Source organism: Eretmochelys imbricata, chromosome 11 (assembly GCF_965152235.1).
Source record: "Eretmochelys imbricata isolate rEreImb1 chromosome 11, rEreImb1.hap1, whole genome shotgun sequence".
Taxonomy (NCBI): Eukaryota; Metazoa; Chordata; order Testudines; family Cheloniidae; genus Eretmochelys; species Eretmochelys imbricata.
In genome coordinates, this window is record NC_135582.1 from 14,894,201 (window position 1) to 14,907,983 (window position 13,783).

At 37.2% G+C, this 13,783-nt stretch overlaps 1 protein-coding gene across 3 annotated transcripts in view; it reads left to right on the plus strand.

The window, feature by feature from the left end:
* Nucleotides 1–13,783, plus strand: part of CCDC93 (CCC complex scaffolding subunit CCDC93) — a 111,181-nt gene that overhangs the window by 42,424 nt on the left and 54,974 nt on the right. For all 3 annotated transcript variants that reach the window (XM_077829396.1, XM_077829397.1, XM_077829398.1), the window contains 4 exons: nucleotides 2,294–2,333; nucleotides 5,371–5,463; nucleotides 6,078–6,128; nucleotides 8,023–8,109. In XM_077829396.1, the coding sequence (XP_077685522.1) occupies nucleotides 2,294–2,333; nucleotides 5,371–5,463; nucleotides 6,078–6,128; nucleotides 8,023–8,109 (271 nt within the window). The remainder of the gene's footprint in view (nucleotides 1–2,293; nucleotides 2,334–5,370; nucleotides 5,464–6,077; nucleotides 6,129–8,022; nucleotides 8,110–13,783) is intronic.

Sequence of the window (13,783 nt, forward strand, 5' to 3'; positions counted from 1 at the left end):
GAAGCAGAAATCACAGTTTAATAGAATAAGGATGACTACAAAAGCTTAAATGCTAGCAAAGGGGCAAACATTAAAGTTTAGACTGGCATTAGTAGGTATAATGTAGGATGATGTAAATTAAAATAAAATAAGCAGCTGTACTTAAGGAATGAGGCATATTCCACAAACATATAAGTGGCAACCTTAAATGTTTTAACTACCATAATAGTATTGGAACGGACCATTGATCCCATTCCAACAAATACATATCAGAGATAGTAATTGAATCATGGCATCTCTACACAATACCTTAATTTGGGTGTAAATTCTAATTCACATCAGCATGTTGTACACTAAGTTGCCCGTGTGGACCCTGCTGCTGTACACTAAAAGTTCCTTAGTACATGTGAATATAATCCTGTTTGAAACAGGATTACATCTATCGTAGACTAGCCCTAATGTCTACACTACACGCCGGATCGGCGGGCAGCGATCGATCTAGCGGGGATCGATTTATCACGTTGAGTCTAGACGTGATAAATCGACCCCCAAGCGCTTTCCCGTCGACTCCTGTACTCCAGCTCCTCGAGAGGTGCAGGCGGAGTCGATGGGGGAGCGGCAGCAGTCAACTCACCGCGGTGAAGACACCATGGTAAGTTGATCAAAGTATGTCGACTTCAGCTACGCTATTCACGTAGCTGAAGCTGCGTAATTTAGATCTATATCCTTCCCCCCCCTCTCCGTAGACCAGGTATAAGACTCCATCACTGCAGACATAGTAATTATAAAGCCCATTTAGCCTTCAACTCTGTTCCTTCCACATGCCTGGAGAAACACATGGGCATTACTATATATAGTTATGGCGTGTGACATAATATGGCTATAGACACTGAATATCTGCTGCCATATTCTCACTTGTCTTTTCTTCTGCTAGTCTTTCGTGTTTAAAGCTCATAGGTTGTCCAAAACCCTAATCCGAAATCTAATGAAATCTTTCCTTTGAGTTCTGTGGGCTTTGGCTCAGGGCTTATATCACTACCTCTTATTTACATATCACAAATTAATTTTGGGGCAAAGGTTCTAATATATCAGTTTGTAGTACAGTACATACTATAAGGCATGGTATAAGCACAAGTATTGTACCAGTGTAACTGTACCTGTTACAAGTGCGATTTATTTATTTATTTATTTTTGCTGAAATAGTTATACTGACATAACCCCTGATATGGATGCAGTTATGTAGGTGCCTTTTATAGCTAATTCCACTTTCCATATGGGAATAGCCATGCCAGTATAAAGCACCTTTAAACTGATATAACTCTGTCCAGACGAGGAGGATTGTACTGCTTTAACTCTACCAGCATAGTTAAAGTGGTAGAGTTACACTTTCTAGTGTAAATAAGCTGCTTAAGGCTGGGAGTTGCCTTGACATAATCAAAGGCTGAATTTGACCCTGAAAGTGGGCAGTTAGTGGGAAACAATCCTGATGTCACTGATTGCCTTTATTTAAACTTTTACTACGTTTATTCATAAGATGTCGGAAACTCCTTCTACAGCAAATACCTCTTTAAAGAGTCTTTTATCTCCAAATAAGTTTTCCAGGAATGTCAAGCTTGTCTTTTCATGCTTGTGTGTGTATTTTTTTGTTTTGTTCGTGGGCGTTTCTAATGATGAGGTTGAGTTTGGTTACTCATTTCTGACCTAATAACGCTTGGTTGCTTGTGAAAAGTTGTGCATAATAACAAAATACACTCTGTTTAAAAATGTGGGTTAGCAGGGTATAAGCTTTTCTCTGAGGAAAAAATTAAACCAAAAGCCCATTTGTGTGTATATATTAGTGCTGTGAGGATTTAAGGCCTTGATACGTTAAAAAAAATTGCAGTTCAGAGAAGCCTTTAAGCTTTGAGTCCCATTGACTTTAGTGGAACTTAAGCGGAACTTAAGCACATGTGTAAGTGCTTTCCTGAATCAGGCATATATAATTAACTGCTAAGTTTTACTTTCCTCCACCAACGCTTAAGCCTTCCTTAGGTAAGAGCATGTTGCTCTCCAGACATTAGCACTATAGAATGTTGATTGCAGCTCTATGGAATTACAGTATAGAAAGATTGGTGGGGAACTGAAAATATGCTGTAAAGTCTGTTATTGGGGCATTCATTAACTAATCCAAAGCTGGCTTTTTTTGTTGTGTTACAGAATTCACCTCTTAGTGCATTTCTTATGTACAGAATATTAATACAAGTGTATTTATGAAATTGAGAATGTTGGTTGTTCTAGCAACACACATCTTTGACTTCTTTCATGTATATTTTAGGAGGTATGGATTGAGCAGACAATCAGGCAAAATGGAGAAGGTAAGGGGTAATATTGATTACTGATATAAAATTAAGAAACAGTGTGGTCAAGGGGGAAGGAACCCTATTTTTTTTTTCTTAAGAAACCTCAATTCTGGAAGATCTTGAAGGAAGGCTCTGAAGTCAGCAGGCTTGTGTGTTTTGTTGCTTTTTTTTTTTAAATTCCTAAATGAAACTAAAGCTCTGCAGCCCATGAAAGATATAATTGATTTCTGCCTCTTTTTAAATTATCTTCCTACCTTGAAAATACCTGTTAAAAGGTCATGTCAGGCTGCTTTCACAAACAGTCCGTTTGACACAAATCCAATAACGGACTGCAAAAAGTCATTTGATTAGATAAAAATGTTTTCAAGCAATGACCGTGCAAAGGATAATTTGCTGTTATACAAATGTATTGTGCTGTGCCATGAACAAAACATTGTAGGATTGTCCCTTATTATAGCTAATGTGACCATGCTTTGTTTTTGTTTCCATTGAAAATTTTTAGGGCTGTCGATTTAATCGCAGTTCACTGACATGACTAATTAAAAAAAAAAAAAAGTAATCGTGATTAAAAAAATTAATTGCGATTAATCACGGATTTAATCGCATTGTTAAACAATGGAATACCAATTGAAATTTATTTAATATTTTTGGACTTTTTCTACATTTTCAAATATATTGATTTCAGTTACAACACAGAATACAAAGTGTAGTGCTCACTTTATTAGTATTTTTATTACAAATATTTGCACTATAAAAATGAAAAAATAGTATTTTTCAGTTCACCTCATACAAGTACTGTAGTGTGATATCTTTATTGTGAAGTGCAATTTACAAAATGTAGATATTTTGTAACATAACTGCACTCAAAAACAAAAAAATGCAAAACTTTAGAGCCTGCAAGTCTACTCAGGCTTACTTATTGTTCAGCCAATCGCTAAGACAAACAAGTTTGTTTACATTTATGGAAGATAATGCTGCCCGCTTCTTATTTACAGTGTCACCTGAAAGTGAGAAAAGGCGCATGCATGGGACTTTTGTAGTCTGCCTTGCAAGGTATTTACATGCCAGATATGATAAACATTCGTATGCCCCTTTACGTTTTGGTCACCATTCCAAGGACATGCTTCCATACTGATGACACAATTTTTTTAAAGAATGTGTTAATTAAATTTGTGACTGAACTCCTTAGGGGAGAATTGTATGTCTCCAGCTCTGTGTGTTACCTGCATTCTGCCATATATTTCATGTTATAGGAGTCTCAGATGATGACCCACCACGTGTTGTTCATTTTAAGAACACTTTCACTGCAGATTTGGCAAAATGCAAAGAAGGTACCAATGTGAGATTTCTAAAGATAGCTACAGCACTCCACCCAAGGTTTAAGAATCTGAAGTGCCTTCCAAAATCTGAGAGGGACAAGGCATGGTGCATGCTTTCAGAAGTCTTTAAAAGAGCAACACTCCAATGAGGAAACTACAAAACCTGAACCACCAAAAAAGAAAATCAATCTTCTGCTGGTGGTATCTGACTCAGATGATGAAAATGAACATGCATCTGTCCGTACTGTTCGGATCATTATCGAGCAGAACCCATCATCAGCATGGATGCATGTCCTCTGGAATGGTGGTTGAAGCATGAAGGAACAAATGAATCTTTAGTGCATCTGGCACGTAAATATCCTGTTACACCGGTTACAACAGTGCCACGCGAGCCCCTGGTCTCACTTTCAGGAGAGGTAAACAAGAAGCGGTCAGCATTATCTCCTGCAAATGTAAACAAACTTGTTTGAGAGATTGTCTGGACAAGAAATAGGACTGAGTGCACTTGTAGGCTCTGAAGTTTTACGTTGATTTATTTTTCAATTCAGTTATTTTTTTGTACATAATTCTCCATTTGTAAATTCAATTTTCACGACAAAGAGATTGCACTACAGTACTTGTATTAGGTGAATTTAAAAAACACTTTCTTTTGGTTTTTACAGTGAAAATATTTGTAATAAAATATAAAGTGAGTGCTGTACACTTTGTATTCTGTGTTGTAATTGAAATCAATATATTTGAAAATACAGAAAACATCCAAAAATGTTAAAATATATGGTATTTTATTGTTTAACAGTGCGATTAATCTCAGTTACTTTTTAAAATCGTTTGACAGCCCTAAAAATTTTATAATTTCATGACACCCATCAAAATAGAACATGCTGTAGCACAATATTACTTTGTTTCAATAACAAGGTATTATTGAGATAGATAATGCATCAAATTGTGAGCATATCCTGTTGCAGGTTGGTAGGAAAGCACAATACGGTTAGTGGTAGGGTATATGAAGAACCAGCAGTACACCAACATTTAACTTATAAATTCAATATTCAGGTAATATAAAAGAAGATATTTCTAACTGTTTGGCTGCGGGTACAAAATAAACCAGTCTGCAGCTATGACTGAGGTGCAGCCATAAAATATGACCATGTCCCTTCACAAAGTCCTATTGGCTTTGTTAGCCAATATGTCAGACTGTCGCCATTTGTCACCTGAGTTAAGCCACTACAAGAGAGGGGACTTAACTGTTTGAGCAGAGTGATGACGTGGTGTCAAGAAATACAGTATAAATCTCTGGGGAATGCTACTTACTATAACAGAATTAATTCTTCTGAAAGTGGACAGTCCCCCACATAGGTTTATATCTTTGTATTTAAAATGAGTTTTCAGGTGCACAGATTTTAAACCACTACTTTGATCTAGATTTAAACTTTATTTATATTAAAATACACTTGTAAAAATGCTGCTTTCTTATATTGGATGTGCTATACCATACACAGAGATGGAGAGACTAAATAGCCATCAGTCTTACGCAGGCTGGGCTCCCATTTATCTCAGTGGGTTGCACCTGCTTGGGCAGGGCCTGAACTTGGACACTAGACAGTATATAACATTATACTTCAGTTATTTAAATATAACACCTGAATTACAGTTTCCTCCTTGTTTTACTTTAACCCTTTGACTGCTGGTATTATCTTATGTAGCTATGTGGTATATTTATTTTCCTTAAATAGGCTGAAGACAAGAAAATGATACTACCTACAGGACTTGCAGCAGCAGGAAAGGCTGATGCCTATGATGAAGATGACCTTCAAGCTGCTGAAGAGGTGTGCTATACGTTTGTGTATACACACACACACACATGGACACAGAGAGAGGGCTTAGATATTAATAGCTCAGGGACAGTGTAAAAAGCACAGCATGTTCTGTTCCCTCTCTACAAAGAGGAAAATTTCAATAGCTTAGCTGAGCAGTGATTTCCTTTCAGATAGGGAAATATGGGATAATAAACAGATGCACAAAAAGTAAATGTTCACTTAGGATTTTCCATGTAAAAACCTGGCCAACATTTTGTTTTACAACCACAGAACCATTCATACTTAAGACCTGATCCTGTTAGTGCTTTTTTGGGAAAGGAGTAGCTCAGTGGCCTCATCTCTCATTGACAATGATGGGAGCTGAGTGTTGTAGGTGCCACATGAGCTGAGTCCTTACTGTAATCAAAGAACTTCCTGGTTGGAATAATTTTAGCAACTGCCTCACTAACTTTCATAATAGTTTATTCTTCTGTAAGGAGCATTAAAATAGAATGCAAATTAGATTGATTGGCTGATGGGAACTCTCATAGAATAGAAGTATACTAAGTATTTAAAGGCCTCTAATGCTGATTGTTTTGCTCACATGTTGTTTCTTGTCTTGCAATAATATCTTTTTTCATTAGCTTCGTATTAAAACACTGATGACTGGAATGGCTGCAATGGCAACAGAAGAGGTAAGCAATACTTGAAATTGTAGCTTGCTTTAACATTTATGTGCATTGATATATCTTAGCCATCAGAATTCAAACCAGATTTATCAGCAGAGAGAATCCCATTGACTTTATTGGGATTTGGGTTGGGCTCAAAGTGCATTGAGACTTTGCCAGTCAGATAAAAGGACTGTTGTGTAGTTACAGAGATTAAAATAATAGAGTGCTCCAATCCCAGGTGTCTGGTTTTTTTTCTGTATAATGAATCAGTTCAACACGCTTAACAACACTTAAATTATTTGTGCCCCTGAATTTCCCCTCTATATCTGCCATTTACTTTGAAAGCTGTCATTGTTCCTGAAATATGGTTAACTGTTGCAAATCTTCGAGGTACTGAATTAAAAATGGATCCATTTTTATCCAAATTAAAAATGGATACAGGGAAAGATGATTGAGCATGAGACAGTACTTTTCATAAGACTTCTGACTTAAAATCCTTACCCTAAAATAATGATTGTGGCCTTTGCATAATCCTAGTGCTGCTTATTAAGTGGTTTCTGCATAAATAATTGCATAAACAAACATACTACAATGCAACTGTCCTTGAAATGGCATTTAAACATAAAACCAGTAGGAGAACACTTTCATCTCTGTGGCCACTCAGTAAAAGATTTAAGGGTGGCAATTTTGCAACAGAAAAGCTTCAAAAACAGACTCCAGGGAGAAACTGCTGAGCTTGAATTAATATGCAAACTGGATACCATTAACTTGGGTTTGAATAGAGACTGGGAGTGGCTGGGTCATTACACATTGAATCTATTTCCCTATGTTAAGTATCCTCACACCTTCTTGTCAACTATCTAAATGGGCCATCTTGATTATCACTACAAGCGTTTTTTTTTTCTCCTGCTGATAATAGCTCATCTTAATTAGCCTCTTACAGTTTGTATGGCAACTTCCACCTCTGTATGTGTTTATATATGTGTGTATATATGTCTTCTTACTATATGTTCCATTCTATGCATCCGATGAAGTGGACTGTAGCCCATGAAAGCTTATGCTCTAATAAATTTGGTAGTCTCTAAGGTGCCACAAGTACTCCTGTTCTTTTTGTGGATACAGACTAACACAGCTGCTGCTCTGAAACCTGTCATTTAAACATATGAAGCCTTTGTGTAACCTAGACTTTTTCACACTTTTACTTTACAGAGGTAAGGTAGGGATCTTACGGGGTGTTCCTCTTGCTGGAAAAAATATTGTGAGCATTTCATTGCATTCATCATAGCTAGGATTTGGTAACTTTGATATAACATCTAAATATTGCTTGTTTGCGTTACTGTCCTTTCGCTGTAATTCCATAGTGATTCCTGATATAGCAATAAACATAGTAAACAATCTGTGTACTATTTTGAAAATCCTGATACCTTTCACATTTTCTGATGTTCCAAATGGACAGATTCATTTGACAAATGATGGACATGACAGACTTATCTTGTGGTCAGATGCCTCCTAAAATTCTTCATCTTAGTAGAGAGATTTGGCTTCATTGCACATGTGATTTAGGATGAACACTTTTCCACACACCTACATGGCAATAATTTGGCTCAAAAGGTGGTTGTTAAAGCACTTTGACGGTCTGCAAAGGTGACTTTAAATTTAGTTGAATTATTGGCACTATGAAGGAAGCCTCAGTAGTTACATTTCTTCATGGAGGGCATGTAAGAAGCTTCATTTGTTTACTGAGTTCTGGGGAAAATGAACTTCATTACATGCTTCATTCTTTTATAAACAGATTTGATTACATTAAAATAGTATTGTATTTATATGGTTTTGGGGGAGGTGCTTTACAAACAACCCTACAATTTATTACTACTGATTGTCCCAAAGCTTCAATAAATGCTTCTTGGTTTAATTGCAGGGCAGGTTAACAGCTAGCACAGTAGGTCAGATTGTTGGACTCCAGTCTGATGAGATCAAGCAGATAGTGTCGGAGTATGCTGAAAAGGTATGTTCTTTTCTGGTTACATTTTATCAAATCATATTTGATCTTAGGCCCTGATAAGGCAATTAGTTTGCAGTGGCTTCTATAAAGCAGCATTTATGACAGTGCTAAGTAATGAAGATGCGATTCAGGAAAATATCCCTATGCAGGAAAGCATTTAACCACGTGCTTAGGTCTTACTGGAACTTGAAAGTCAATGGGATTTATGTGCTTAATAGCTTTCCTGAATAGGGATGAGCTTGAGCATGTCCTTACGTGTTTTACTGAATTGGGGCCTGAATCAGCACCCTGTTCTGTGACTGAGAACAGCCATGGAACAAAGGCCCTGATCCTGCTGATACCTGCTTACCTGATTGGCTTTAAGCACACAAGTAGTCCCCTGGGCTTCAGTGGGACTGCTTATATGAGTAAAGATCAGCACAAGCGTAAGTGTTTGTGGGAGTGGGACATCGCTCTCAGTGGGCCCCCATTACCAGTCATATGACTGGGTGCAGATTCAGTAACTAGCATTGTCAAAACCAAATCCTTGCTGCTTCACTAATCAAGGCAATTAGTTTTGTTAGCTCAATTTATTAGCTCAATTTATTGTGTTCTACTGGGATTGTTTTTTACAGTACTGTGAAAAGAAAATCTGGCTCTTCGAGCAATTAATACATATAATACATCACTGCCAGATATGAGTTATAGGTCGTTCTTATGTCCAATAGTCTTCTCATATTTCTTCCTTTTCGTTGACACTTGTGAGGTATGGAGCTTTCCCACTTATGAGATAAACCCTATAACTCAACAGAGGCAATGGCAAATTCCCTGCCTTTCTCTATTATAAAGGAATGGAAGAACAGAAGCCATAGGGTCATATTTCAATGTTACATTTCTTCTGTTCTGAAAGAAGGCAGCAGGACCTTGACTATTACAGTAGAACGATGATTAATAATCTAGAAAATAAGAACTGATTCAAGTCAGACCAAAATGTATCACATGTAAAATCGAATGTACTAGATATTACAGAACAGGATCTTTCCTCATGTGCGTGTACTAGAAGAGGAAGTTGAGGGTATTATCAAACACAGCTCATTGAAGCATTAACAACTTCCCAATTTCCGGAAACCTCTATTTAAATACCAAATTAAAGGGTGATTTGCAATGACCTTCCCCTGATGGAGTTGCTGTTCTCCCCCAGCTTTGTTAATCTTCATCATTCTTGCCAGGTGTGACGTGTCCATAAGCCCAGGAAGAGATTTTGAGAACAGTTTTTGCCTTTGGCATGTACCATATTGTGCCAAGAGATAGGAGTTTAATAATAATTTTTTAAAGGTGGTTGCATCTACAAGGCCTCCCTCCACCCTTCTTAACTTTGAATTCCTCCCCTGTTTCAAAGTGTACAGGTCATGTACTCTCAATATACTTACTGCACATTCCCAGTAAATTTAGACTTATATGAAGTTTATTTGCCACGCAGGGTTTCCTCCTTCCTTTGCTATAAGATGGTGTTTTTGTTTAAGACGATAAATAACTGGATTCTACAGTCCTGCACCTCTCCTTTCTGTGAGCATGTGAAAGAGTGGGTTTATCACAAGGTTGGGGGAGCCGCCTTTTTAAAATCTTGACAGAATGTTGCTGTGAAGCATATGTTTTTCCACCACCTTTTTTAAAGGCTGTTTGTACCAAATTAGGTTTGTTCTTACTAAGGTGTGAGAGATTCCTCTAATGTGAGTATACCAGATGGTGCCCACTTCAAACACAGAAGTATTGTTTGCATTAGGAAAGCTTCTTTGCTGTTTCTTAACAAGGAGGGATAATTATACAAGTGACAGAACTAAAAGAATTGGATAAGTGTAGTGTCAAAAACACCTCTTTTAAAAAAAAATACATAAAGGATTGCTCTTTGCAGAGAGCAGTCAGTTCTGGTACTGATAAGTGATTACACAGTGAGAGAGTTGTTAAATCTGAATATTGGTCAGTTTTGCGTGGGTAAAAATGTGTCCATGTCTACAGTCTTTAAATTAGATGCCAATGTGCACCATATAAATTCAGTTGGAATAACATAAAAATAATCATATTAATAGCTCAGTTTGATTAATGTCTGTGTCACTGAAAGACTGTATAGGTGTTTTTTGTTTTGGTTTGGGTTTTTTTGTACTGGAACCTGAAATGTATGAAGGCAAGGAGAAATGAAAAGCTTAAGGATAAAATTATCACAGATTATATTGAACTGTGGTGAAAGTGCACAACACGCCAGCACTAATGTTAGAGTTCTTCTGATTAAACCTGCTTGAATGCTTCACTTGGTTTAGTTTATTACGAATGTGTTATTTGTAAGGCTACGTTTTAGTCACAGCTATTTTTAGTAAAAGTCATGGACTGTTCATGGGCAGTAAACAAAAATTCACGGCCTATGACCTGTCCATGACTTGTACTGTATACCCCTGACTAAATCTTGGGGACGGGGGCGACCCGAGGGAGTGCTGGGGGCTGTCAATCAATTAAAAAAATTAATCGCAATTACTCGAGTGATTAAAAAATTAATCACACTGTTAAACAATAATAGAATACCATTTATTTAAATATTTTGGATGTTCTCTACATTTTCAAATATATTGATTTCATTACAACACAGAATACAAACTATACAGTAGTTCACTTTATATTTATTTTTGATTTCAAATATTTGCACCGTAAAGAAACAAAAGAAATTGTGTTTTTTCAGTTCACCTAATACAAGTACCGTAGTGCAATCTCTTTATCTTGAAAGTTGAACTTACAAATGTAGAATTATGTACAAAAAATAACTGCACTCAAAACCTAAAACAATGTAAAACTTTAGAGCTCATAAGTCCACACAGTCCCATTTCTTGTTCAGCCAATAGCTCAGACAAATGACTGTTTACATTTGCAGGAGATAATGCTGTCCACTTCTTGATTACAGTGAAGTTCTCACTGAAGGTGAGAACAGGCGTTTGCATGGCACTGTTGTAGGTGGTGTCACAGGATATTTACGTGCCAGATGCACTAAAGATTCATTTGTTCCTTCATGCTTCAACCACCGTTCCAGAGGACATGCGTCCATGCTGATGATGGGTTCTGCTCAATAAGAATCCAAGGCAGTGCGGACTGACGCATGTTCATTTTCATCATCATGGATCAGATGCCACCTGCAGAAGGTTGATTTTCTTTTTTGATGGTTCGAGTTCTGTAGTTTCTGCATCAGAGTTTTAAGACTTCTGAAAGCATGCTCTGCACCTCATCGCTCTCAGATTTTGGAAGGCACTTCGGATTCTTAAACCTTGTGTCGAGAGCTGTAGCTATCTTTAGAAATCTTACATTGGTACCTTCTTTGCGTTTTGCAAGATCTGCAGCGGAAGTGTTCTTAAAATGAACAACATGTGCTGAGTCATCATCTGAGACTGCTATAACATGAAATATATGGCAGAATGTGAGTAAAACAGAGCTGGAGATACACAATTCTGCCCCAAGGAGTTCAGTCACAAATTTAATTAACACATTTTTTTTTAACGAGTGTCATCAGCATGGAAGCATGTCCTCTGGAATGGTGGCCAAAGCATGAAGGGGCATATGAATGTTTAGCATATCTGGCATGTAAAAAAACCTTGCAATGCAGGCTACAAAAGTCCCATGCAAACTCCTGTTTTCACTTTCTAGTGACATTGTAAATAAGAAGTGGGGTAACATTTTATCTCCTGTAAATGTAAACAAACTTGTTTGTCTTAGTGATTGGCTAAACAAGAAGTAGGACTGAGTGGACTTGTAGGCTCTAAAGTTTTGCATTGTTTTGTTTTTGAGTGCAGTTATGTAACAAAAAAAATCTACATTTTGTAAGTTGCACTTTCATGATAAAGAGATTGCACTGCAGTACTTGTAGGAGGTGAATTGAAAAATATTTCTTTTATCATTTTTACAGTGCAAATATTTGTAATAAAATATAAAGTGAGCAGTGTACATGTTGTATCCTGTGTTGTAACTGGAATCAATATATTTGAAAATGTAGAAAAATGTCCAAAATATTTAATATATTTCAATTATTCTGTTTAACAGTGCAATTAAAACTGTGATTAATCAGTTAATTTTTTAAGTTAATCATGTGAGTTAACTATGATTAATCTACAGCCCTAAACAGAATACAAAGTTTTCCACCTGTAGTGCATTGGCTCTAGTTGATTGCGAACAAAAATTGATTTGTTGTTGATTATTTGTATGGCCCGAAGAGTGTGTTAATTGCTGATTTGAAGATGACCTTCCTGTTGTGAAGAGGTTAAAATTTAAACATCACCATCACTGGTCATTCAACAGTCTGCATGTAATGAGTTGTTGGTCTCAAGCTAACTCCAAACGGAAATTGGGCACAAACATACATCTCAGCGTGTGATCTTGTCCCTTTGAGTCAGGGTGGAAACATGAAATGTGTGAGGAGGAGTGAGGTAGTCATGTTGGGAAGAATCTTTCATTGCCGCTAGCTATGCTGCAACTAATTGTGGACAAATAGACTATTTCTATCTACAGAAGAATCTTTCATTGCCGCTAGCTATGCTGCAACTAATTGTGGACAAATAGACTATTTCTATCTACAGAACTGTCAATCTGGCACATTTTATTAACATTAAATTCATGCAGAGCCCCAGCAGAACCCACAAAATCACATTTTTAAACCCTCCCAGCTTCTTGCACTCGTGTTCAAATAGCAAGTACAAAAAAAGTCTTGTGTCAAACCCTGTGCCCTTTATATTCCTGAAGAGATGATGATGTCATGAGAAAATGGAATCTAAGAGGCCCCTCGACTGAAAATGCATATATATATGGACATTTAGTTCCAAAGGATGGGTTTTATTTATGCCAAAGTTCTGCCCCTGCAGCCCATTAACCTAGTAACATCTCCATCTTTAAAATTTTCTGTGCAGACCAGGTTTACATTTGTCAAAATTATTCTCTAATTCTCAGTACCTTGTTTTCAAGAACATTAGATAGGATTTGTAAGTGCTCAGCAGCTCTCAGACTCAGTACCAGTTGTAGGGACAAAAAATGGAACTTCTTAACCACAGCTGCTACTCGTGTACAAAAAAAAGCTCTTAAGGGGTAAGGGAACTTTTCAGCTCTTAACCTTCATGAGATGCTCTAATGAGGATCCACTTACTATGGGTACTCCATCAGATTGTACCTTTGGTTGTTCCTCGTCTTGGGAGAAAATAAACTATGGTCCTTGTCAAGTTGGAGCCAATTATAAGATTTAAAATAAAACTGTCTTGGCTCTGATGCTGTCCAGTACGAGTGCAAATGTATGACAGGCTTCTAGAACTCCTTCCCCTCAGGTCAGTGATTAAATACCAGATAGCAGCTAGTTGGACATGACCACTGTCTGCTATCCAAAGCCATTAGCTGCGCTCTCATTGCGTTTCACCATCTTAGGTCACTGTGCATGATAAATAATGTTCAATGAATTAAAATGGGACAGAAGATTGTGGCAATCATGGCAAAAGTCCATATCTGAATCCAGTCATCAGCAGAAGGAATTTGCATGTCCTTGTGCTGAGGTAGTTCGAGATTCTAAGAAGTCATTGTAGCCCTCGTTCACCAGAGCTTCCACAGTCTTGCAGAACTTTCACGGTAATGGGCCAGCTAATCAAACCCAACTGCCTTTGTCTGGATAAGCTCTGAGACAAACTAA